This window comes from Aythya fuligula, chromosome 4, assembly GCF_009819795.1.
Source record: "Aythya fuligula isolate bAytFul2 chromosome 4, bAytFul2.pri, whole genome shotgun sequence".
In the NCBI taxonomy this organism is placed as follows: Eukaryota; Metazoa; Chordata; class Aves; order Anseriformes; family Anatidae; genus Aythya; species Aythya fuligula.
The window spans coordinates 74038233-74060084 of NC_045562.1; the positions used below are offsets into that span (position 1 = coordinate 74038233).

General features: G+C 54.7%; 1 protein-coding gene across 1 annotated transcript in view; it reads left to right on the forward strand.

The window, feature by feature from the left end:
- Nucleotides 1-21852, forward strand: part of PTPRA (protein tyrosine phosphatase receptor type A) — a 79701-nt gene that overhangs the window by 39687 nt on the left and 18162 nt on the right. The window contains exons 4-5 of the mRNA XM_032187134.1: nucleotides 20643-20721; nucleotides 21154-21525. Coding sequence (XP_032043025.1) covers nucleotides 20643-20721; nucleotides 21154-21525 — 451 coding nt within the window. The remainder of the gene's footprint in view (nucleotides 1-20642; nucleotides 20722-21153; nucleotides 21526-21852) is intronic.

Consider the following 21852-nt stretch of genomic DNA (forward strand, 5'->3'; position numbering starts at 1 on the left):
CACCAGAAGCTGCTCACCTCCTCCAGATCATCCCTGTCCTTCCCTGAGCCTTTCCCAGCCGCGTTGCCAGCGTCCTTTGGGAGGTGGGGAGCGAGGCGCCGTGCCCCGGGGCGTTGCGCGATACTCAACGCGTGTGGTTTTCTTCTCGCCGTCTCCAGCGGTGCTGATCACCGAGCTGATGTTTTCGGCTCTACCCACAATAACTGAAAGATCTTTCCTGGCAGATAATGGTCGGTAATTGTGGTTGGCTCGCTCCGCTGGTATGCGTTCCCATATTAACTCGAAATTTAATTTGTTGTTGGAGCGCTGCTGCTGCCAGGGAGGCTGCGCGGAGGCACCGGCTGCCCTCGGAGGGGACCGAGGAGATTTCCAGGAGCTGCCCTGAAAGGTAAACTCCTTGGAAGGCACATTTGTACCATCACTTCATCTTCAGCTTGGAGCAAACTGCAGAAGAAGCAAGGAGGAGATGACCCAACCCTGGCACCATGTCCCTTCGCCATGCGTCCGGTGGTCGGGAAGACCTTGGTTCTTCTGCAGAGCTCTTCACCCCGGTGGCTTCTGCGTCGGATGGTGGCCAAGCTGAGAAAGGCTTTTCACCCCACTTAGAAGATTGATTTTGATCTTAGAAGATGCAGTTTTGATCAACGCTGCTCCTTGTCAAAGTTTTAAAGGCCACTCTCAGATTTTGGCTTTTCCTGATGCGCAGCTTGACTCCTGGGGGACACTTCAGACCCACCAAGGTTGCCCCGAGAGCAGAAGTTACAGATCCCTGCTGCTTGTGCTCCTGAGTCCTGCAGGCACTTGGACCAGCCCTCTTCTCCGTGAAGCTTCAACCTTCCACCTCGAACCTGACCTTGCCGATGTGAGCTGACCTCGTGGCCTGTTCGTGCCAAAACCACCCCGAGGTTCGGAGGACCCATTTCATAAACCATCGGCGCTGAGCACACATCGCCAGCACTGAGGCCTTGGATGAGACAACCGTGTACAGAAACCCCACCAGGAAGCGTGCAGGGACCTGCTGGCCCTACCTGGAGCTGCTGTGTAGGAGCAAACACCTCCACCCTCCGTCTCACTGCTGGCAGCCGCCTCCTCCCTCACCAGTAGGGTTTTTTTTCTGGTGCCTCGTTCTGCAAACAGGTTTCCCCTCGCAGGTGTTTGGGAAGACCTCATCTTTACTCCTCCTGCAGCATAACGATCAGCGCAGAGAGATCTCGAAACGGGTGATTATTTATTTATTTTTTTTTGCAACACGGTCTTGAAAAACTGCTGGCAGCAACTGCTGTACCTGGCACCTGAGCGGGACGGGAAGCTGCACCGGGGCGTAGCAACCACAGCCCAAACTTTCGGGAGGCTTGCAGCTGCCATCTGCATCCTGTGCTCGGTGCATCCTTCTCGGTGGCGTTCGCTTGCTGGGTTTTGAGGGTTTCCTCAACATTGTGCCTGCGCTGAGATCGAGCAAGGCTAATTACATCACACTTATTGCTAATGCTGGTGGAGCTGAATCTGTAGGAATCTTTTTTTTTTTTTCCACATCAGGGACTTCAGACACAGCTCTGCTTTGCTTGCCTTTGGTCCCGTGAAAGGGCTGAGCTGCTCCGCGTCTCCTTGCAAAGAAAATGTCCTTCAAATCATCAGAGGACATACGAGGTGATTCAAATGTTTGCTTTCCCAGCTCACACCAGATCTTTTTTCTCACTGCGCCCCAGCGAAACCTGCGCTCCTCTGCGTGCGCGGCGTTGGGTAACAGAGGTGAGTGCCCGCTCCTTGCCAGCAGGGAGTTTATCTAAGCCTGGGGAGAACAATGGGAGGAGATGACAAGTCGAGGAAGTGAAAACACAGAAGGGAAGACGTTCGGACTCCTTAGTCATCGCGGGAGGCCGGGATGTGCCTCTGAAGGATGGAGCGCTGCGTGTTGCCTTTGTTTTAAGCCACCTCTGTCTGCTCCTGCTCTTCCAGGGCGTCCTCGGTGCTGATGCTGTTCCTTTTCCCCGTCCCACTGTCACGGGGGGATGTTAACAAGCCAGCTCCCTGCTATCTGATGATAAAAAGCCAACAAAGAAGCAGAGCAGATGAAAGGTCTGCGGCAGGAAACCCCGAGTGACCATTTTCTCCCCGGGGCAAAGGAGGCTGCCAAACGTCAGGGGGGGATTTGGAAACCCCGGGGATAAACTAGATGGCAGAAGAGCCTGGTAAGTAACAGCACGGAAAGGAAATTTAACCAGTTGTCCTTTGGGTTTGTTGGTGAAGAGATGAGTGCAATTATTTTTTGGGCTGTTTAGTGCGAGATTCGGGGCACCCTTCTGACAAACCTGCTCACGGCACCGCGCGGAGAGGACACCGAAGGCGGAGGGATCGATGAGAACACCCGGGTCCGCCTTATGCAAGCTGAAGGCTGTGAAATTACGGAGTCGCACCCACAAGTTTCCTGCCCCGGGACCTGAAGGCGTGACACAAAGCTCACGGAGTGCTGAGCGATCCGTCCGGGCTGAATGCGGGTCAGCAATGCGGCTCAGCAGGTCCGCGCCTACCTAGCCACGGCTAACTTCACCTGGCTCATTGACTGCAGAGCATTTCTCGTGATGTCATCCCGGCGTTTTGTAGCCCAAATACCCCAAGTTCACTGCTGAAAGGTAAATATAGCAACCTACCAGGTCTTTCCAGCAGCGACACGCTGGAAACCCCATCCTCAGGCTCACTCCATCACCGCTATTTTCCCCTTTTACGAGGCATCGTCCCCCTTGACCACTGCCCTTTCCTTTCACGTCGCTGTCTGAATCTTCTGTGGCTTCTGCCATGATTAAAAAGAACAAAATGACATATGCTGCAGGAATTTGGCAAGCAGCACGTGGAGCTCTGGCAGTTCCAGGCTGTGGTCGGGTGGCTTTGTCATACTCAGAGCGCGCGCAGGCATGAGCTGCTCGTGGTTCCTCCCTGCTCGCTCGGGGACCTGTTCCCTTTTCACACCGAGTCGTTTTTAGGGCAAATAGATAACTGTGGGGCGTTATATGAGGATGGAGACGGGGAATGAGGCAGGCTGGAGGCGGTACCCCCTGGAGGAGCGGTGTATTCGCAGTGCCGTGATGTTCCACGGAGATGGTCGGCGATAGATGCGGTTTTTGGGAAGCAGGAGCTGGTAGCAGGTAAGCTGCTGCAGGTGGGGAGAGGCAGGCGAGCTTTTGATGCGTAAATCCTCCAGTTCTGAGACAAAAACCTGTATCAGTCTCACAAGCAGAGCCAGTTGCTCTGAGCCTGGTCCAGGCGTCACAGCACCTCCACCGAGGACAGGCAGCTGCTACCTGCGGCGCCGAGGGATGAGTTCACTGTGGAAAGAGGTAAATTATTCCTGATGGCTCGAGCAAGGATTATTTGGAGGCTGAGGGGGAGGAAAGTGCTAAAGTGCTGCTCGGTTTTGGGGGACTGTTGCTGTTTGAGTCACAAATTTGACTCCCAGACTTGCTTTTTGAACGCAGCGTGTAGATACCCGTCAAGGCTGGTGCATTTGTGAGATGTGCACCCGCTCTCCTGCTCTCCAGGTGCTTCTGTCCTGGGTCGGGGTTGGTTCTGGTGTCCTGTGGGAGCGGGTGGGATGCTGGCTGAAGCCTGCTGCATGTGGGGAGAAAAATATTTCAACCCCTGGGCTTTTGCTGCTGCAAGAGCATTTGCTTTGATGCGCAATTCAGCAAGGCCAGGGGGCTCCTTGGAGAGCTGGAGAGAGGGAAGGAGCTCTGTGAGGTAAAATTCTTCATTAGGATGGCATTTATACGCTGAAACCGTGCTTGATTGCTGCGTGGCTCTTCCCTTTCTCCACTGCAAAGTCCCCTGCAGGTGCAGCGTGCTGCTGTGCCTGCACCTCCCCTAGGAGATACCGGGGGCAGCCTCGGCTCTGCCCTTGTGCCGAGCTCTGAGGAAGCACGAGCCCAAAGAGGTGGAGGTCTGCCAGCAGAAATGGATCTTGTCCTTAAAGAGAAATGAAGAAAAAAACACCAAAAATAAAAAAGACACCCTAAAATGTTAACGTGGACTGCTTTCAGTCCTACAGGGGGGGTTGGAGAAGTGACCAAAGTGAGCGAACAAAACGGTGCCACTAGGGAACCGAGGGGCACCCAAGTTGCTGCAAAAGGCTTTGTATTGGGGAAAAACCAGTTCTGTGCATTAACTGCTGCTGCTTCTCCCCAGACGAGTGGATATTACAGCACCTAAACCGCTGGCTGAGCTGCTGAGGTGCAGGGGGGCAGGAGCAGGAAGGGCTCTGCAGCCACAAACCGCTCGGGTTTCGTTACCGCCCGCTGCCGCGCGCCGCACGTCCCTGCAGAGCAGCACGGGGAGGGGATGTGGGCTCTGCCTGGGGAAAGGGAACTGGTTGGGGATGGGACAGAAAGAAGGGTGACCCGAGGAAGGGCTGAAGTTGAGAAATGGGGTTGGGTTGGACAGGAGAGGCCAGCCAGACCCCGTGGTGCTGGTGGGCTGGTGGCATTGCCGGGATGCTTTCACTTGGCTTCGGATGGGCGCACGGCTGGAGCTGCCGGGGTTCACACGTGGAGCTCTTCAGGGGTTCAGCCCCCCAGCAGGTGTCCCTGTGAAGGCACAGCTGAGCCTTGCCCGAAATTACAGTTGCAAAACCGTTCTGAGCCCGCCGTTGCAAGGGCTCACTGCCTTCAGCTGCGCGGGCACCAACCGCGCGCTCGGGGCTGGCTCACCGACCCGTCACCACCTCTGAGAAAACGGGGAGCAGGGCAGGGTGCTCGGGTGCCAGAAGGTGCCCGTGGGATGTCGCTGGTGCTGCTCTGCCTCCTGCAGAGCTGTGAGGAGGCTGAGATCTGTTGGACAGGAGCTCACATACACTTTAAGGTTTGTTTCCCCAGAGGACCGAGCACAAAAAAGGGATCTGCTGCTCAGCCGCCAGCCTGTGGGGTCGCAGCGATGCCCCAGCTCCTGGCACAAATCCCTGGCTCAGGGGGCACACAGCCGGGTGCCCACAGGCACAGAAACTCCCCGAGCACCCCAAAAATCCCCGTCCATCAGCCAGGTACTCAGCAGAAGGTGCTGGGTGGGCAACCCACCTTCTCTTCTGCATTAACTGCTTCCAAACATCTTCTTCCTGGCTCAATTTTATTTGCCCTTTAATAAAAGAAGACTCTAACTGCTAGCCACTACTTTGCTCACCCCTCAGGCAGGTGTTTAAGAGTTTTCTACTGTTATAAAAGTGCCCGTTTCTATGCTTTTTGAGCACCGTCAGCTGGCTGGGGACGATGATTCATCTTTAGCAACTGCTTAACCGAAAATGCCGTGAGGGTGATGTGGTGCAGGTCGTCACCAGCACGCTTAGGATCACTTTTGCTCCCCATCCTGGGGTTGGTTTGAGCATCACTGCTCGGTGCCACCACGAAAGCAGCTGGACTGTGCCCAGCAGGCTCCTGGTGCACCCCTTCATGCATTTTTCCCCCTGAGATCCATGCTGGGCAGTATGTAAACCCCAGCCTTGGCCATGAAATGAGAGCAAAATGGTTTTATTTTCTTATGCCTGGTGAGATCTGCACCCACGGTGGGGCTGGCTCCGTCTGTCCCCAATAGATGTCTGCAGAACCCGTTGTCAGAAGGGATTCCCCCTTGATTTAACTTTGAATTAAACATACAGATCTGTTAAATTACAGAGGCCTCGTTGAATAGTTTTGGTGGATTTTTGCCTCAGTGCTGGTCTTCTGGTTTCTTCCTTAAATCGGGTTCTGGGCATGCTTTTCCCAAAGCTGTTGGGTATTGCACAAAGCTCGGCTGTGCCATCAAATGGAAGGCAAAATGTGGGCAGTCCTACATTTACCTCCTGGCCTAGACCCCATTTTGATGAGAGCTGAGCAGATCCTTAAAAAAAAAAGGATGATTAATGCTGCTTCTGTGCGAGGGTGATGGGGTTGTGGTCACAGACCCCAAGAAATGACCCCTCCTGCAAGCCACCACCTCCACCAGCCGGTGATGCTGTTACCTCCACGCCAGAAAGCCTCTGAATACCCCAGCAAGCTCCTGCCTGCACTTCAGGTCTTGTAAAAACACTGCAAAACCCCATCCATCCCTTCCCTTTTTATCACATTGGGCTCTGAGGGCCTCCTGCCCCCGTGGTCTGAGCCACCACCTCTTGGTTCGCTCCGGGGACCCACGAGAGCGCCAGGACATCCCTCCACTTCTCAGGCTCTCCACAGCCTTCTGCGAGCTGGAACCAGCTGTAGGGCATCCGAGGAAGGTGTCAGAGATGCAGAAAGGAGCAATTAGGCATTGCTGGCCTTGTGGGGGTGGGATTTCCCCCCCCCTGCCCGGCAGCGCTGTAAATTAGCGGTTGGCTCGAGCCCCGCGGTGCAGCTATTTGGACATCCGAGGCCTGAATTATAGCTGCGCAGATTATCTCATCCATTTGGTTAATCCTTTTTTCTTGTTTTCAGTCATGCTTTTGACCTCGGTGATGTTCCGAGCAGCGAGCTGCATTCAGAGTGGTTTGCTCGTGATGGAGCAGCCCGGTGGTTTCTGCGTGCGGGGAAGGGGAAGAATCGGGCAGCTTCGCCTCAATCGCTTTCATTTCTCTAATGCTTTCCCTCTCCCAACAGCCAGGCCGCTTCCAGAATACCTTTTCAGAGGTATTCGCATCGCTGACAGCGGTCGTGGCCTTTCTAAGGCTTTTTATTTTCCCTGGGAGGCTTTGAAACAAGGCGTACAGGGCTAGGGGCCAGCCCTTCCCATCCTGCGCCTCCCCTAAAAACGCCTCCGGTGCCGATTCTGATTTCGGGCATCGACGATTCCCAAAAAGCCAGGGGAAGGAGAGGAGCACCTGTCTTTATTTCAGTCCGTTAATAAGCCTTGGAGCTCTCAGAATACATATTTATTCTTCCAGCCCTCCGTAATGTGCATTTTTAACACAAAAAGCCCAGCCTGGCGCCAGGCCAGCGGCTGCAGCGGCTCCAGGCTCTTGCCACGCTCGCTGCAGCTCGGCTGATCGCCTCCTGCCCCTCCAGGAGAAGCTGTTGGAAAAGGAAAGGAGGAGATGTGGGCACGCTGAGGCCGAAATATTCACATTTGGAAATATTCAACCACGCTGCACAAGGGTGGGACCCGAGCTTTGGTGCTAACGCGAGCGCAGAGCCCTAACGCAGCGCCCAGCCCCCTCAAGGGGGATTCCTGCCCCGAACACCAAAAACGTCCCCCTAACTTCCAGATCTTTGGACGGGAAGATGTTTTTCCTTTGGAGAAACACTAAAAAGTGAAATGTTTGGGGTGAGAAGGCGTTAAGGTGACCAAATGTTAGCACATCAAACCACGTCCAGCGGTGTGGGTGAGCTCTTCGTGGCAATTCCGCCCCGTTGCCTTCACCTTTCCCCCAAATGTCCCTTTTTTACACTTCCCAGCCTCCACGAGAAATGGAGATCTTGCATTTAAGTCGGTGTTTGTAATGAGGTGGAACCCTAAAGTCTAGGCTGAGAAAGTCATGACCATAAATATCCATTTATTTCCCTTCTTGTGTCACCTGAACGGCCCAGACCAGGGGGGCTCTTAGGCCAACGGGGGAATTATTTGTTAAATACGAGAATTTCCACTCTGATTAATCCCCAAAATATCTTAAGAGACTCGGAGCAGCTCATATCACCAAGGGGCAACCCAACGGGCAGAGCTGGGTGTAAAATTGTGTAATTTTCTATTTAAAATCGAGCAGGAAAGGCGCTGGCACGTCGCGGTGGACTTTCGGGATCGAGGCTTTCCTTGGGATGTTATTATTTGATAAACCCAGACCCTACATCTACAACTGGCTCAGGAATATTCATCAGAGCCTCGATTTTCATACGTGCTGGGACTGTTGTAACCACCTGGATTGCTCTGGTGGGCCGGGTCCCTCTCCTTTCTCCCCCGATCCCACTCTTTCCCCTTTTTTCTCTGCCTCCCTCCTTTCTCCCCCAAAAAGGAGGGGGGAAAGGGAAGCGAATGAACTTGTCTGGGTAGAGGGGAGGTGTAATTATGAGCAGTGGGACCAATTTAGCAATGGAAGATGTCAGAGAGGCTCGAGACTTTGTTTGACACGCTGGTCCTTTGCGTAGAGGATAAAAGGAAAGCACGCTAATTTATTCCTAAACTGCAATTCCTTTTTTTCGGATTAATCTGTTTAATTAGTGTAGCTCATAAATGCACACGGGCAGGGGAGAAATGGGGGCTGCAAATTGAAAAGGAAGAAGTTTTCAAAAGGAAAATCCAATGGGGACGGCTGCCCGGCGGGGAGATGTTGTGGGCAACATCCCACGAGGAAAGGTGGAAACGGCGCTGCCCTGGGCTTTCGAAGGAAGACTTGGAGCATTTGGGAAGTTTCTTGTAGGGAAACGTCTTCGTGGTGGGTAGGATGAGATGGTCTAATGGGTCCTGTCCCCATCCAGGCCGTGTGGTTTTCATTTCCTCCTGCAAAGAGGTCTGCAAGGGAGGAGGACTGGGAATTTCAGGAGGCCCCAGAGGAGGGAAAACACAGGAGAGCGTTTGGTTAGCTGACCCCAGCGAAGGTCATATGGAAAACCTGGCCAAGGAAAGCTTTTATTTTAGCCTCAGCGGAAGAAAGATCTTTCATTACCTGCCCGAGGAGTGTCAGCAGCCCTGCAGTTGCTGACGGCACGGTTATATTTGTCCTCGAAGCACGGCTGCGTGCACACGGCGTGTCACCCCGGTGCCCCTGTGGCTATTTCTGAGGCCGTACGAGCTGCAGTGCCCACCTTTATTTGGTCCTGAGCGACAGGGCTCGTGTTTCCCTCTCTGAGTGTGAGAAATGGAAGCAGACCGGGGGCATTTCCAGCTCTGGTGTCCTCCTGCACGAGAATCCCTGGGGACTTCGCTTGGATCCGCGCTCGGGGCACGTCCGTCCCCTTGCAGACCCGATGGATCCACTTATTCTCCTCGGGAAGGGAGCTGCTTTTCCAGGAGGAAAGGTCCTTTCTCCTTCACAGCCATTTCATCCCCCCGATGGCTTTAATTCCTTTAATTCCACTAATTATCGGGGGCAGCAGGAGCCTGCTTCCCAGTCCTGCGTGGTTTCCGCATGCCTTCTGTCCGTTGTGATGGTTAAATCTTGCCCTAAAGGACACCTCAATCTCCTCAGGCGATGGGAGGAGTATTTCTTCTGGGACTACCCTTGTGTGAAACGTTGCTCCCTGTTTAGGATTCCTATTAAAAATAACAATAATACCAACAGAAGGGCGGCTGGGGCGTTTTCCTCCGAAATTAGCCCCAGCAGTTCCAGCTTTGGTGCTACACGAGCTCCAAAACGTGAATATGATCAACGAACACCTGGAAACCAACCCATCCATTTCTGCTCTCCATCATGGGAAGCCAAAGCGTGCAAAGGGGAAAAGCACTCACAAAGGTAGGGGAACCTAAAGCCCGGCAGAAAATACCCGTGGGCAGCTCTCGCACCGATCGCTGGGGCAAGGCGGCGTGGTCCTGGTGCCTTGCCTCAATTGAGCTAATTCCTAGTTATTTCAGCAGTTATTTCAGCTGGTATCAGAACCGAAACACAATGCAGATAGATTTCTTCGCCCGATAAAGGTTTCGAGCGAGGTTCCCTTTTATCCTTCAAAACAGCCGTCCCCTGCGCTCTCTGCCCTCATTGTGCTCGGGGTATTATAAACCCGGATTGTTTTGTAAACTGCTAATTTTAGACACGTCGTGACGCTTTATTGTTCCCTTTATTGCTTTTTTAATACCGCGGCAGAGCAGCGGAAGTCATCTGCGTCCTGGGACTTTTAAGTCTAGACTGGATGAAGGACGAGAAAATACAGCTGGAGCGCTCATCCACCGGCCTTTTGTGCTCCCAACTCCAGCCCCACGGCTAATTCCCTCTGCCGAGAAGGAAGCTAGCGGTAATTGGACAGAAATCATAAATACACCGATATCTGAGGCTGAAATGCTGCTGGCTTTCCAAACCAGTGGCTCGATACAATAGCCAGCGCGGGCGGCGCGGGCACAATGGAGTTGCTCCGGCAGGGCTTTGCAGGAGAGCCTTGCACAGCCCCGTGTCGTCCCATTATTCCGCTTCAGCGTGGCTTAACAATGAAGGGGAGATAAAAGCTTGGCCCCCGGTTGGCTTAGAGGGCTCAGTTCATCCCAGCTCTTTGTGATTTTAGGCTTTTCCACGGCGGGTAACGCGGTTCCTCCCCCCCCGCGGGGACGCGCGCCTGAATGGGTCAGGAGGGGACGGTGCAGAAAACGTACCTTGGTTCATGCGAATCACTGCTTTTTTTTTGTTTTTTTCAACAAAAACGAGAGGGTTTTGTTCCGTTTGTGAGAACTGGGTCAGTTGGACAAGTCGTGGGCTCGGCTTGTGCCAGCAGCATGCCGGTGCGCTGCGCTTGGGAGGGCAGGGCCGAGGGTTTCTTCAGTAGCAAGGAGCGTTTTTTTTTTTCCCTAATAGGATTTTTTTTTTTTCTGACATAATATATAGCAGGTGTTTCAGCTCCCTGAACATCAGTCTGATGCACTGGGCTCATTTGGCATGGGTTCTAAAACAGTCGTGGGGCTCTTTTCTTGGCTCCAGTACCGCTGGGTGACCTTGGAGCTCGTCTTTGGAAGTAGCTTAATCCTCAGCCAGAAAAGAAGGATCTCGGTCTTCTCTGACAGCTCCAGTATTTTCTGATACCGAACGAGCTCCAGCTGTTGGGCATGGCCAAGGTTTGGGGTACAGGTGGCAAAAGAGCCAGGAGTCACGGGGGGAGGTTCCTCATCTCTCCGTGGGCGGGATGCTCATTACTCGGGGAGGAACCAGAGGAGGAACGAGGCCGAGCCAAGGTAAACAGAGCTTGGGCCCTGCCTTTAACTGACTCAAGGCCATCGGGATTACACGAGGAGTCCTGCTTCCAAGCAGCTGGGGCGGCGTGGCCCGAGGAGCACAGATGGCTTTGAACATCGGCTGCGAAATCCCGGGAGCGTTCCTGCTCCCCTCGGCGTGCGAGCGAGCAGCAGGCTGGGACCTGTCCTCCCGGGGCTGTTAGGGAGTGTTCGGGATCAGAGCACTACGAAAGATCGATTAAAAAATCAAATAAAATGCGTTTCTGTCTGCCTCAACCTGGGTTTTGCTCCAAAAACCACGTGCGGGGAGGGTGAGAGGTTGTGTCGGAAAGCCTGAGCTCTTCCACCCGAACCACGGGTGTTGCTGGTGGGCACGGGGCACCTAGGTGCCAGAGATGCTTTGCATTTCCCAGTCCCGTTGGGGAAAAGGAGGGGAAAAAAGGCCACTTGTGTTAGCCCCTTCCATGGGCAGCAGGGATTTAGCTCCTTGTCGGGGTTGCTTCGCTGCCGGAGCGGAGCTGCCTTCATCTCCTGCAACCAAAGTACTCCTGGGGTAAGAATTTAAACCCGATTTTCACTTTCCAGTAAAACACAAAGGGGTATTTGGGGATGGCCCAGCCCAGTGACACTAAGCAGAAGCAGAAAGAGGAGCTCATCCTTCTATTTTGTCTCTTGGTGCTTTCGCTGAGCCCAATTTACATCTTTTTTCCCCTCCTTCCTCTGCTTCTTGGGCTCTTCTGCTCCGGTTACACGGCCAGAGGCTCTGGCACAGAGCGTTTGGGAACTCTGCTTGAGCCAGGAGGGAATTTGGAGCTGACCCCTCGACCCTCTAAAACCCCGTACCTACAAATCCAGCTCCCTCCCCGCTCCTGCCTGGAGCCACTGTTGATCCTTGTGCTGGTTTCCTCCATAAAACGGGTGGCAAAAGGTCCCTGGCAATCACCCATCTGCCAAGCTATCAAAAGCCCAGGTTTTGTGCCCCGCATCAAGGCTCTTTTACCATTTTGGGGCCTTTTAAAAGGGAAGACAAGCAAAAAAAAGCTTTACACCAAGGTGCTGGGAGGACTTTGTGGGACCCAGAGACAAGGTGTGGGAGCGGGTAGGGCCAACCATGGGGACCTCGTGCCAAGTCAGTTGGTGTTTCTGTACCTGAGGGTGATATTTATTGGGGTTGGATGGATTTGACTCATCTCTGCTTGGGCTCCAAGCATCAATCTGAAGTGGGAAGAGCCAAAGAAAAGAGCTGGAAGTGGTGCCGGAGCCCACCCCTGGGCCCTACAGCCAACTTCTGCTTCATGGAGCTGCCAAGAGTCGTCTTGGGGATAAAAGAAAAGCAAAACGAAGGTTTGGTGGTGCAAATTCGTGGATTCACGCGTTGGCTGAGGACCTTTGGGTCCGTCTGGTCCATCCCCTGGTGAAGCAGCTCGCCCACAGCCGTGTCGAGGCACCTTACAAAGACCTCCAAGGATGGAGACTGGTCCCAGGGCTTCTGTTCACATCACAGCACCGCCAGCACCTCACTGGGATCTACGGGGAGAAACGGCACGAGAAGGGACAAGAGGATGGAGAACAAGGATGCTGAGACCCCCGAGATCCCCTTGGGGACGTTTGGTGCCCGTTTGGGGTGATCAGGCCTGAAATGCACACCCGGATCTCTGCGGTGGGTGGCTGCCACGCAATAAATCGTTGATTTTCAGAGTGAAGGGCGGACGAGCGTCAATTTGGGGAAAATCCTACCAGGCAGCAGGCTGGGAGGGCGCTGAAAAACCCTTTACATTTGTACGGTGAGGGAGAGGAAGGGATCAACGCATGGATTTGTTGGCCAGCCTCTCGTTTTCACGTTACAGCCACTGCGTACGGAGGTGTGGGGAGGAGGAGCACGGCTGCCCTGTGCCGAAGGCACCGCGGGGTGTCCGGGACACGGTGTCGGGGTTGGGATCTCCCCGTGATCCTCTCCTCTTCCTCCTCCTCCTTCGTGGCCCAGCTGCTTCCAGCCTCACACCCACAAGGAGCTCAACCTGCCGGGGGAACAGCAACCCTCTAATCTGGCGGAGTCAATCAGATGCAGAAATGTTGTCCTGGTCGGCCGAAAGCTCTGCTGCTTCTCTTACAGGGCTTCGGCTTCTCTCCCTGTCGCCCAGGCACAGCATCTCCGGGGACACCACGATCTGCCCAGCCAGGGATGGGGTTTGCCCATCAAAGCCTGCTTCGTCCTGGCTGCTCGGTGAGCTCACACCGCCCGCGCCGCGAAGGGAGAGTTCCCAGCTCTGCCCTGCTGTTTGCTCCACACCTTCCCTTTTTCTTTTTCTTTTTCTTTTTCTTTTTCTTTTTCTTTTTCTTTTTCTTTTTCTTTTTCTTTTTCTTTTTCTTTTTCTTTTTCTTTTTCTTTTTTTTTCTTTTTCTTTTTCTTTTTCTTTTTCTTCTTCTTCTTCTTCTTTTTCTTCTTCTTCTTCTTCTTCTTCTTCTTCTTCTTTTTTCTTCTTCTTTTTCTTCTTCTTCTTCTTCTTCTTTTTCTTCCTCTTCTTCTTTTTCTTCCTCTTCTTCTTCTTATTTTTTTTTCTTCTCTTCATAATTTTTCTTCTCTTACTTCTTATTTTTTATTCTTTCTCTTTCGTCTTCATCTTCTTCGTCTTTGTATTATTCATCTTCTTGTCTTCTTCATCTTCGTCACCTTCTTCTTCTTCCTCTTCTTCTCCTTCTTCATCTTTGTCTTCTTCATATTCTTTGTCTTCTTCTCTTTGTTCATCTTCTCCTTCGTCTTCTTTTTTCTTCTTCTTTTTCTTCTTCTTTGTCTTCTTTTTTAGTGTGTTTTTCCTGAAATCCGTCGAACCTCTTGCCCGTAGACAGAGAAGAGGCAAGGTTATAGGTAATCCAGGGCACGGGGAGGAAGCAATAATGCAGTCTGTGTTCAGTGAAACTCTGCCTCGCGAGCAGTTTGTGACTATTTTCCCCTCCAAACACGCAGACCTGATCTGAAAACCCTGTAAAAGCCCAGAGGTTTGGTCTGACACAGACAGGGAACTCCCCAGCTTTGCCCCTGCTCGTCGGCAGAGCAAAACGAGCTGGATTCCTTCAGTTTGGCCACCGCCGAGAAAAATACGAGGTCGGGCTCCAACAACAGGGTTTGCCTTGTGCTACTGCAGCTACAGAGGCTGGCGGGCATCTGTACCATCTCTCGCCTGGCTTGGGGAGCCTCGTATTTAGGGGCGAGACTGAAGAGCCTTCTGTGCATTGTGCTGCCGGCCGGGGGGTGCTGGGGACGGGCCCTTTTGTGGGATCGCTGCTTTTCAGAGCCCGTTCACAAAGCCGGGACAGAGCTGGGGACGTCTCTGTTGCTGTCCAAAACGTTGCTGTTGTGTTGAAATCCAAACAACCCGGGTGCCGTTCTCCGTCAGCCCCGATAGGTCTGAAACGGGTCGAATTTGGCATCGTTGGGGTGGCCTCCCCCCAAAAAATCTGTGCCATCGGTGAGCGAGCTCTGCCCGCTCACGGTTTCTCTTTGCTAATTTAGTGAGGTGCAGCCCTCGCGGAGCACGTACGGCCCGAAATCCCGCTGAATTGGTGTGTTTGCAAGGGGAATATTTCGGATTTTTGTATAAAGATGGAGGACATCTTTATCTCCAGCCGCTTATCCCCATCAAACCCAACCGCAGCCACTGCTCCGGGTGTCGGAGCATCGTTTTAGGGCTGGGAAGTGCCCAGCAAAGAGCAATGGATTTGTCCTCGAGGGCAAGCGTGGCAGGAGGGGATAACAGGATAACGGGTCTGGCAATTTGCTGCCTTTCACCCCTTCCAGTCCTTTTAGCACCAAGGGGAGCAATTTGGGGACAACAGGACTGGCTTTGGGAAGGGACCTCAGGCTTCTCCTGGAGCTCCATCTAGAGGGGAGGAGGCTGGGCTGGTCCCCAGGGTGTCCTCGGGATGAACCCCACAGCTCCAGCTCGCCCAGGCTGCTTTTTTTTTTGCCCTTTTGGGGTATTTCTCTCAGGCTGTGCCTGTTCTTTGCGGGTCACCAGGCTGGAACCTGTTTCCAGCCTTTTCAGACCTTATTTTAGGAAGACCAAAATCTCTCCACAACCCCCTGCTTTGATGTGCCCGAGTCACTGTGGGTCCATCCCATCCCGCTCCCACCCAGGTCTGTGTGCCTGAATACTCCTCTGTGATGCTTGTAGTTGCCTAATTTGTGGGATTTGGGGTTTTTGAAGCGTTACCTGCACACACATTATTCAGGTTTACACTAGGCTGTGAGCATAAAACTCTCCTCGAATATCTGCCCGTGCTGATGTGCTCGTCCAGGTGCTGGAAATGCATTTGGACATTTCCAAAAGCCACACTAAGATATTTATTTCAGGAGAAAGGTGTCAGAGTGAGCATCGGGACCTCTCTCCTCCTGGGACAGCCTTCCTGCCCCGCTGCCGTGCCCCTAAATTGGCAGGAAGTTTGTTAATTGCCCACAAAAGCAGATGTTCTCTCCGTGGTTGCACCAAAAGGGCTTACCATGCTACGTACACAGGCACGCAGCATTAAAAGACTAATTCCTGTAAAAAAAAGCCTATTAAAGGGTCAGAAACAAAGCCTCTAATAAGACCAAAACGTTCAGCTCAAATCCCCCGTGTCAGTGCCAGGGGGGCAGAGAGCTCCAACCTGGACCCGCTGTGGCACGGCTGGGTCAGGGCAGGGGGCTTGGTGAGCTCAGGGCACGGCAAATTTTGGCTCTGTGGCATCAAAACCTCAGCGTTTGGTTGGGCTGAGCTGGTAAAGCAGCATCTCTCTGGGTTTGCAGCTCTGGATACACCCATCGAGGCATTTTTTTGGAGATTTGCGATGCGCCCCGGTACCCTGCTTGCTTGTAGGGACAGCTGGGTGCACGTGCACGTAAGGACTGCTCCTCTGAGTCTCATCCATCCGTTTAAACGGCAAACAAACGAGCTGAACTTGCAGGGTGGGGACGCAGAAAGGTGTAAAACTACCCCCAAAGCTCTTTTTTTGGGCAGGCTGCCCCCCGGGTGCCGACCAACTCCCCGCGCTCGGCGGCGTCGCGGCGCTCGCGCGGAGCCAGCTGGGCGCTGGGGCGCACCCTAATTAGCAGCCTCTGATTTTTCGAGTTTCATAATCAGCGATCTCGGCTGCACCAGGAGGGTTACTGTGGCAACAGGGCCGAACCGCTCCGCCGGTGCCGCATCCCCGCAGGTAAAATTCCTCTTTTTTTTTTTTTTTTTTTTTTTTTTTAACCTTTCCTCTGCACTTTTCTGAGCCCGGGGGGCTGCGCCCAGCTCCCTGCGCCGCGGTCCCGGGACGGGGTAAGCACCATCGGCCGGAGCTGCGTGACCGAGCGCGTGCCTTTTAATCAGGGCTCAGCCTCCCTAACGAGATTTTAAGGGAACGATCCCCTCCCGCACCTTTGTTTCAAAGGGGATGCTCCACCGGGAGCATCCCGCAGCTGGGAGGTTCTCCCGACCCCGCAGAATGGGCTGTACCCAAAGCTCGGCTCCGTTTATTTTATTTTGCTTTCATTCATTTTATTTTGGCTCCCTCTTTTCGCCCTGGTTTTCCCTGCCCACGGACCGTTTGCTCGCTCTCCAGGGTGCATCGTGTCGGGTAGGGATGCCGGTGGGCTAAATAGTGGCCGGGCTTCATCCTAAAGCCATCCTAAAGCCATCCTAAAGGTCCTTCTGGAACGGAGCTGTGGGGCTGAGCGATTCCTCTCCGTGTGCTACAAGTGGTGCCTGGAACAAAGAAAGGGAAACCCGAAAAGATGCTCTTGAAAAAACAGATGTATTCCTGTACCACCTGACTTTTTTTTTTTTAATCGAAGCTCAGCACCGCTCCTTCCCTGCACCCTTTGGCCCAGCAGCTCCCTCCTGCTTGGCTTCACCGTTCCCATTTTTCTTAACATTTCACCTTTTTTTTTTTGGCTTTGTGCCTTTTACCGCTCTGATCACCGCCGGGTCCTTTTGGGACCCCCTCCGGCTGCTCATTCTCCAGTGCTGCAGCTCCAAAAAGCCCTTCATCCCCCGTCATCCCCCTCCACGCTTTCCCACCGACTTACCCGCACCTTACATCCCCTGGAGAGTTCATTTTACCAACCCTACACGGGACAGGAGGAAAGTGGAGGTGCTGCAGACCCGCTGGGCACGGACCCATCCCAATTTGTGCTGGCGCAGTGGCACGCGAGCCCCCCACACGGGTCCATCCTCAGCCAGCTGGGATGCCAGCAGCAGGCAAATTAAGCCCAGCCTCATTAGGAGCATTATTAGGAAAAATATTAATAGGAAAATAATTTTCTTTGTAGCTCCATCCCTCCAAGGGGTTCAGGCAGCTCCCAGTGGTGCCTCCGCTCGGAGGGTGGCGGAGCGCCGCGGTGCTGGTCAGCCCTGGGCTCCTTTGGAGGCATCTCTCACGGCTTCTTTTCCCCTGAGGAGCTTCATTTCTGCTCGTTCTCAGCTCCTAGGAGGTGATGCTCACCTCGTACACCCCATAAAGGCTCTTGCAGAGGTCACTGGGGCTTTTTCCCCGAGCTGCTCGCCGTGAGCACGTGGCACCGGTGGCACCCGCAGTGCTGCTCGCTGCTGGGGGCTCCTTCCCAGCCCCGAGGGCGTCCTGGATCTGAGATCCCTGCGTGTTTCCCTCCCGAAATGATCACAGGTTATTCTTCACGGCGGCCTCAAAGGTCCTCGTGGGTATTTGTGAATGAATTAAGCCGGTGCCGTTCATCCGGGGAGTAAAAAGCCGATTTGTGAGGCTGTGCGACAGGAGATGGGGCTGAGCCTCGGGGTGTCCCACTTGGCAGCAGCAGAGCTAGGAAAGGACCTCGGGGAACAACCTTCCTCCCAGCTCGGGCTGGGGAACACCCGATCCTCTTCTCCTAACCCACCCGGGGTGATTTCACATCGCTGTCCCTAATTCCCTGCGCACGTGCCTCGGTGTTGCCCCCTCTGTGCTACCAGCTCTTCGAAAGAGGGCTCCGAATTCCCTCGTGCCGAATAAACAGCGGGAATTTTTGGGACGGAGCTTGGGGACGGGTTGGGCGGGCGCTCAGGGGTGGAGAAAGCAAAGCCCCGAGCTCGTCCTTGCTCCTGGTGCTGGAGTGGAAGGCGCCTGCTTGTTTAAAAGGGGGGAGAAAAGAAAAAAAAAAAAAAGAGATGTGCATTTTAAGGAAGGGCGAACGGTCGCTGTCGTGATTCATCTTTTCTGTTGAGGAGTGGAAAAGCGGAGGGCGGGGTGGGGGAATGCTGCTCACTGAGACATCAAAGCCCTCGGTGTAGCTTGGGAGACACGCGGGGGGCATTAGTCACTCCGGGGGAGCGCAGCAAAACGCTTTCCCCCCCCCCCTAAAAGCAGCATCCCCTCCCCACGACAGCAGCAAAACGCCTGGGCACTGGTGATCCCGCTCCTCTGCCCCACGAGGAGCTGCTGGAACTGCCCCATCTGGGCCAAAACCCCCAGCAGAGGGGTTTGTCTCGGCCTTTTGGGGCATCCCTTGGGATCCAGGAGGGCTGCGCCACCACACAAAGCCGGCTGTCCCCCTTCTTTTTCCTCGCCCTTGCTCCCGTCGAGCCCTGCTGTGAGCTGCCTCCAAGGGCTCGGCAGCGAAACCCTGGTCGTGCCCTCTCCCCTGCCAAAAAAAAAAAAAGAAAAAAGGAGGGGGAGAAGGGAATAAGTTTTTATTTTTCCTTGTGGGTGGAGCTGGCACAGGGCAGCCGGGTGCTGGCGGCTGTGCCGCGGCGTTTCAGCATCCTCCAGACAGCTGTAAAATGATTTTGGGGATCCCGGAGAGCCGGGCAGCATCGGGGTCACGTCTCCTGCTTGACACAGAACGGGATCGCCTCACTCCACAGGAATTAGGAGGATGGCAGAGGGGATAAGGGGATAAATCCCAACAGTGCTCGGTGAGTGCCCGGCTCCGGCTGCCTCTGCTCTCTGGGAGGTGCTCCTGCGGCCAGATCCCCCTCCTGGCAGCACTCCGATACCGTTTTGAAGCCACTCTTTACCTCCTCAAGCAGTTATTTCCTCCCCAAAGGTGCCAGCACCAATCCTCCCCACGAGCCCTGCAGCTTTCTCCAACCCCAACCCCAAAGCTCCGAGCGCGGCGGCTCCGGGGGCACCCTCGGCACGGCCCCGGGAGCTCGGCCAGCGGAAAGCTTCGGCTTTGGGATCGTTCCCAAATCCCCTCCGGCTGAACCCGAGGGCTTCAGCGGGCTCCTCGCCCCTTGGCAGAGCCGGAGACGTGACGTCAGGGTGTTTTCGTGGCGCTCACAGGATGCTGCAGGCAGCCAAAGGGCTGATAACATGACAAGTATTTCCTCCCCGGCTTCCGAACCAGCGGGGAGGGGAGCCGAGGGGGAAGGGAGCCTCGGGTCGCTCGGGCTTTTTTTTGAGGGGGTAAAACCCACGAGGGTTTTTACGGGGAGGGACCCAGCAGGGTGACGTTGATTCGTGCCGCCTGTGGGGATGAGGAGGGGTTTCAAAGGGCAGGGGCTGGGAGTGAGCCCCCCTCCCCGGGACGGAGCCCCGCGTGACGCAGCGTTTGGGCACTCGCTGGCTCCTCCAGATCTGTTTTTGGGGATGAATCCAGTGTCTGGGAACAGAAACAGCTCCCTGTTGTTTTTTTTTTCCATGTTCTGGTGATGTTTGTGGGGCTGCCCGGGGTCCTTTCGCTCTCAGTGCTCGCGGCTTTTCCCTAAAGCCCTCAAAAGCTCCAGAGCTCGCCCAGGATGCGCAGGGAGCGCGTGCATCCCTCTTGTCCATCCTTCAGCCTCAAAAACCTTTCTTTTCACACCCAAAACAGTCCCATTAATGGGTTGCACCGAATATATGGAGCACCGAGTGCTGTGTGCCAGCCAGACCCTGCCTCTGCAGCATCCCCGGGTAGCCGTGCCCATCCTTAGAGCATCCCATGCAGGAGCAGGACCTCGGGGAGGCTTTCCGAGGCCAGCCCTGCTCTATCCAGCACCTGGAAACCCAAAAAGGTTCAAGGTGATGCAGGCAGGCACCGCAACCTGCATTTAAACCTGCCCCAGGGGTGGCTGCTCCCATTTTTGGGGCTCCTCAGAGCCAGTCCTAGCAGATGTGGGGCCGGCCACGCGGCACGATGAAGGGAAGCTCTTACATCTGGGGTTTGGCTTCCCTCTGCTTCCCTTCCTTGTGGCCAAAAGGGGTCTGTCCGGCCTCCTGACCCCTGAGCTCAGTGAAATATTCAGCCAGTTGGTCATCAGGGGGGAGGAAGAGATCGTAAAAGGGAGGTGGTGGTGGTGGGAGGACGCTTTGGGGCCGGCTGGGGCTGGGAGGACCCCGTGTTTCTGCTGTTCCCACTGTCGGTGACTTCAGCCTTGTCCTTTTGCCCAGATTTTGGGATGGGTCTCGACCGAAGCATCTTCGGATAAACACGACGAGAACGAACAATGTGAAACGAGTCGAAGTACCTGGGCTTTAGGAGCTTTTTTTGGGGGGGGAAAAAAACACAAAACCATAAAAACTTGCAGCGTGGGATTAAAGGGCTGGGGTAGGAAGCCTGGGGGGTTTCTGGGAAAAGCAACGTGACTGGTGTCATCATCCTGGGATTTTGCAGGGCGCTTCCTGGGAAATTTTGCAGGGCATGGCTCCATCCTGAGCTCCTCTGTGTGGGTTTTTATCACCTCCATTCCCTGCCTCGTCCCTTCCCACCTTTCCTGATCCACCAGGTTGGGATTTCTCCGTTTGGGGACGTGTGGCCATCCAAATAAACCCTGCCCATGTACAGGGACCCCAGCTCTCCACGTCCAGGACCGAGCAGCATCCCCACTGTGAACTACTTCGGGACACAGCCGGTAACACTTTCAATAACTCCTCTTTGATCTTTTTTTGTTCAGGTCAACATGGATTTGTGGTTCTTCGTCCTGTTGCTGGGAAGCGGCCTGATCAGCGTAGGTGCTCACAATGATACAACAGGTAAGCCGTGCTCCTCGTCGCCTCACCGTTCCCCTAAACCATTTTTAGGGTGAAAGCAGGGCTCGTGTGCTCGGTATCTCACCTCTCCTGCCTTTTGGTTAGCTGAGATGTGGTAAAAGCACCTGAGAAATTGTTGTGCTCATAGAAGGCACCTGCAGATCTTTATCCTAGTGAATACTGAACCTGTCTTAAGAGGGATAGGAGCTCTGTATTTTGTGCCTTCCCCATATTATATTAGGTACTCAAGTGAGCTGCTTTTATAGGATTCACATCTCCATGACGCACAGAGCTCTCTGCCCTGTACATGGGGATTTTTTTGCTGGCTTTTCCCCTCATGTGCTACACCCCTGCGGTCACAAACCAGCCCCTACACCCCTACACCCCGCAGAAGGCTATCTCAGGGTGCTCCTTTCTGCTTCTTCCCTCTTCCAGAGCCCCCCACGGCAGCGCCCACCTCCTCCAGGAGCCCCAGCCCATCTCCCACGGCCGCCCCCGAGGACGGCAGGACGACGAGCGCCCGCGGCCTCAACGCCACCTCCCCGGCGCCTGCTTCCACCCCTCCGTCGGAGCCGCCCACCACCTCAGCCCCCCAAATCTCCCCCAGCGCCACCGTCCTCGTCCCCAACGCCTCCTCCACCCCGGGGACGTCGGCGCCCACCCCGGTGCCTCCGGCCACCCCGCTGCTGCCCAGCGCCGCGCCGCCCGCCCCGCGCACCGCGGCCCCCAGCACCCCGGCGGAGGCCACCGAGGGGAACGTCAGCGCCACGCTGCCGAGCCAGGAGACCTCTTCTGCTTCCCACAACGGTAAGGCACCTTCCTCACCCCTTCCTTCTGCCATCCGGGCTCTGCTCCTCTCCTCCCTTCTCTCGTTTTTGGGGAGGAGTAGGAGCGAGAAGGCACCGCGGGGCAAATTGAGGAGGGGTGCGGGATATGGGATCCGCAGCTCGCTCAATTCGCGAGGTCCAAACCCATTTATCCTGCTCTGGTTTCTGCAATTCAGACAGGGAACAACAAAACAAAGCAGCAGCAGCTTCTTGCCGAGATTCTGGGCGTAGCAGGAGTTCCAGGATCTCGTCCCGCTGCTGTCACAGACGAAATCCATCCCTTTTTGTGCACAGCCCCGAGGTGCTG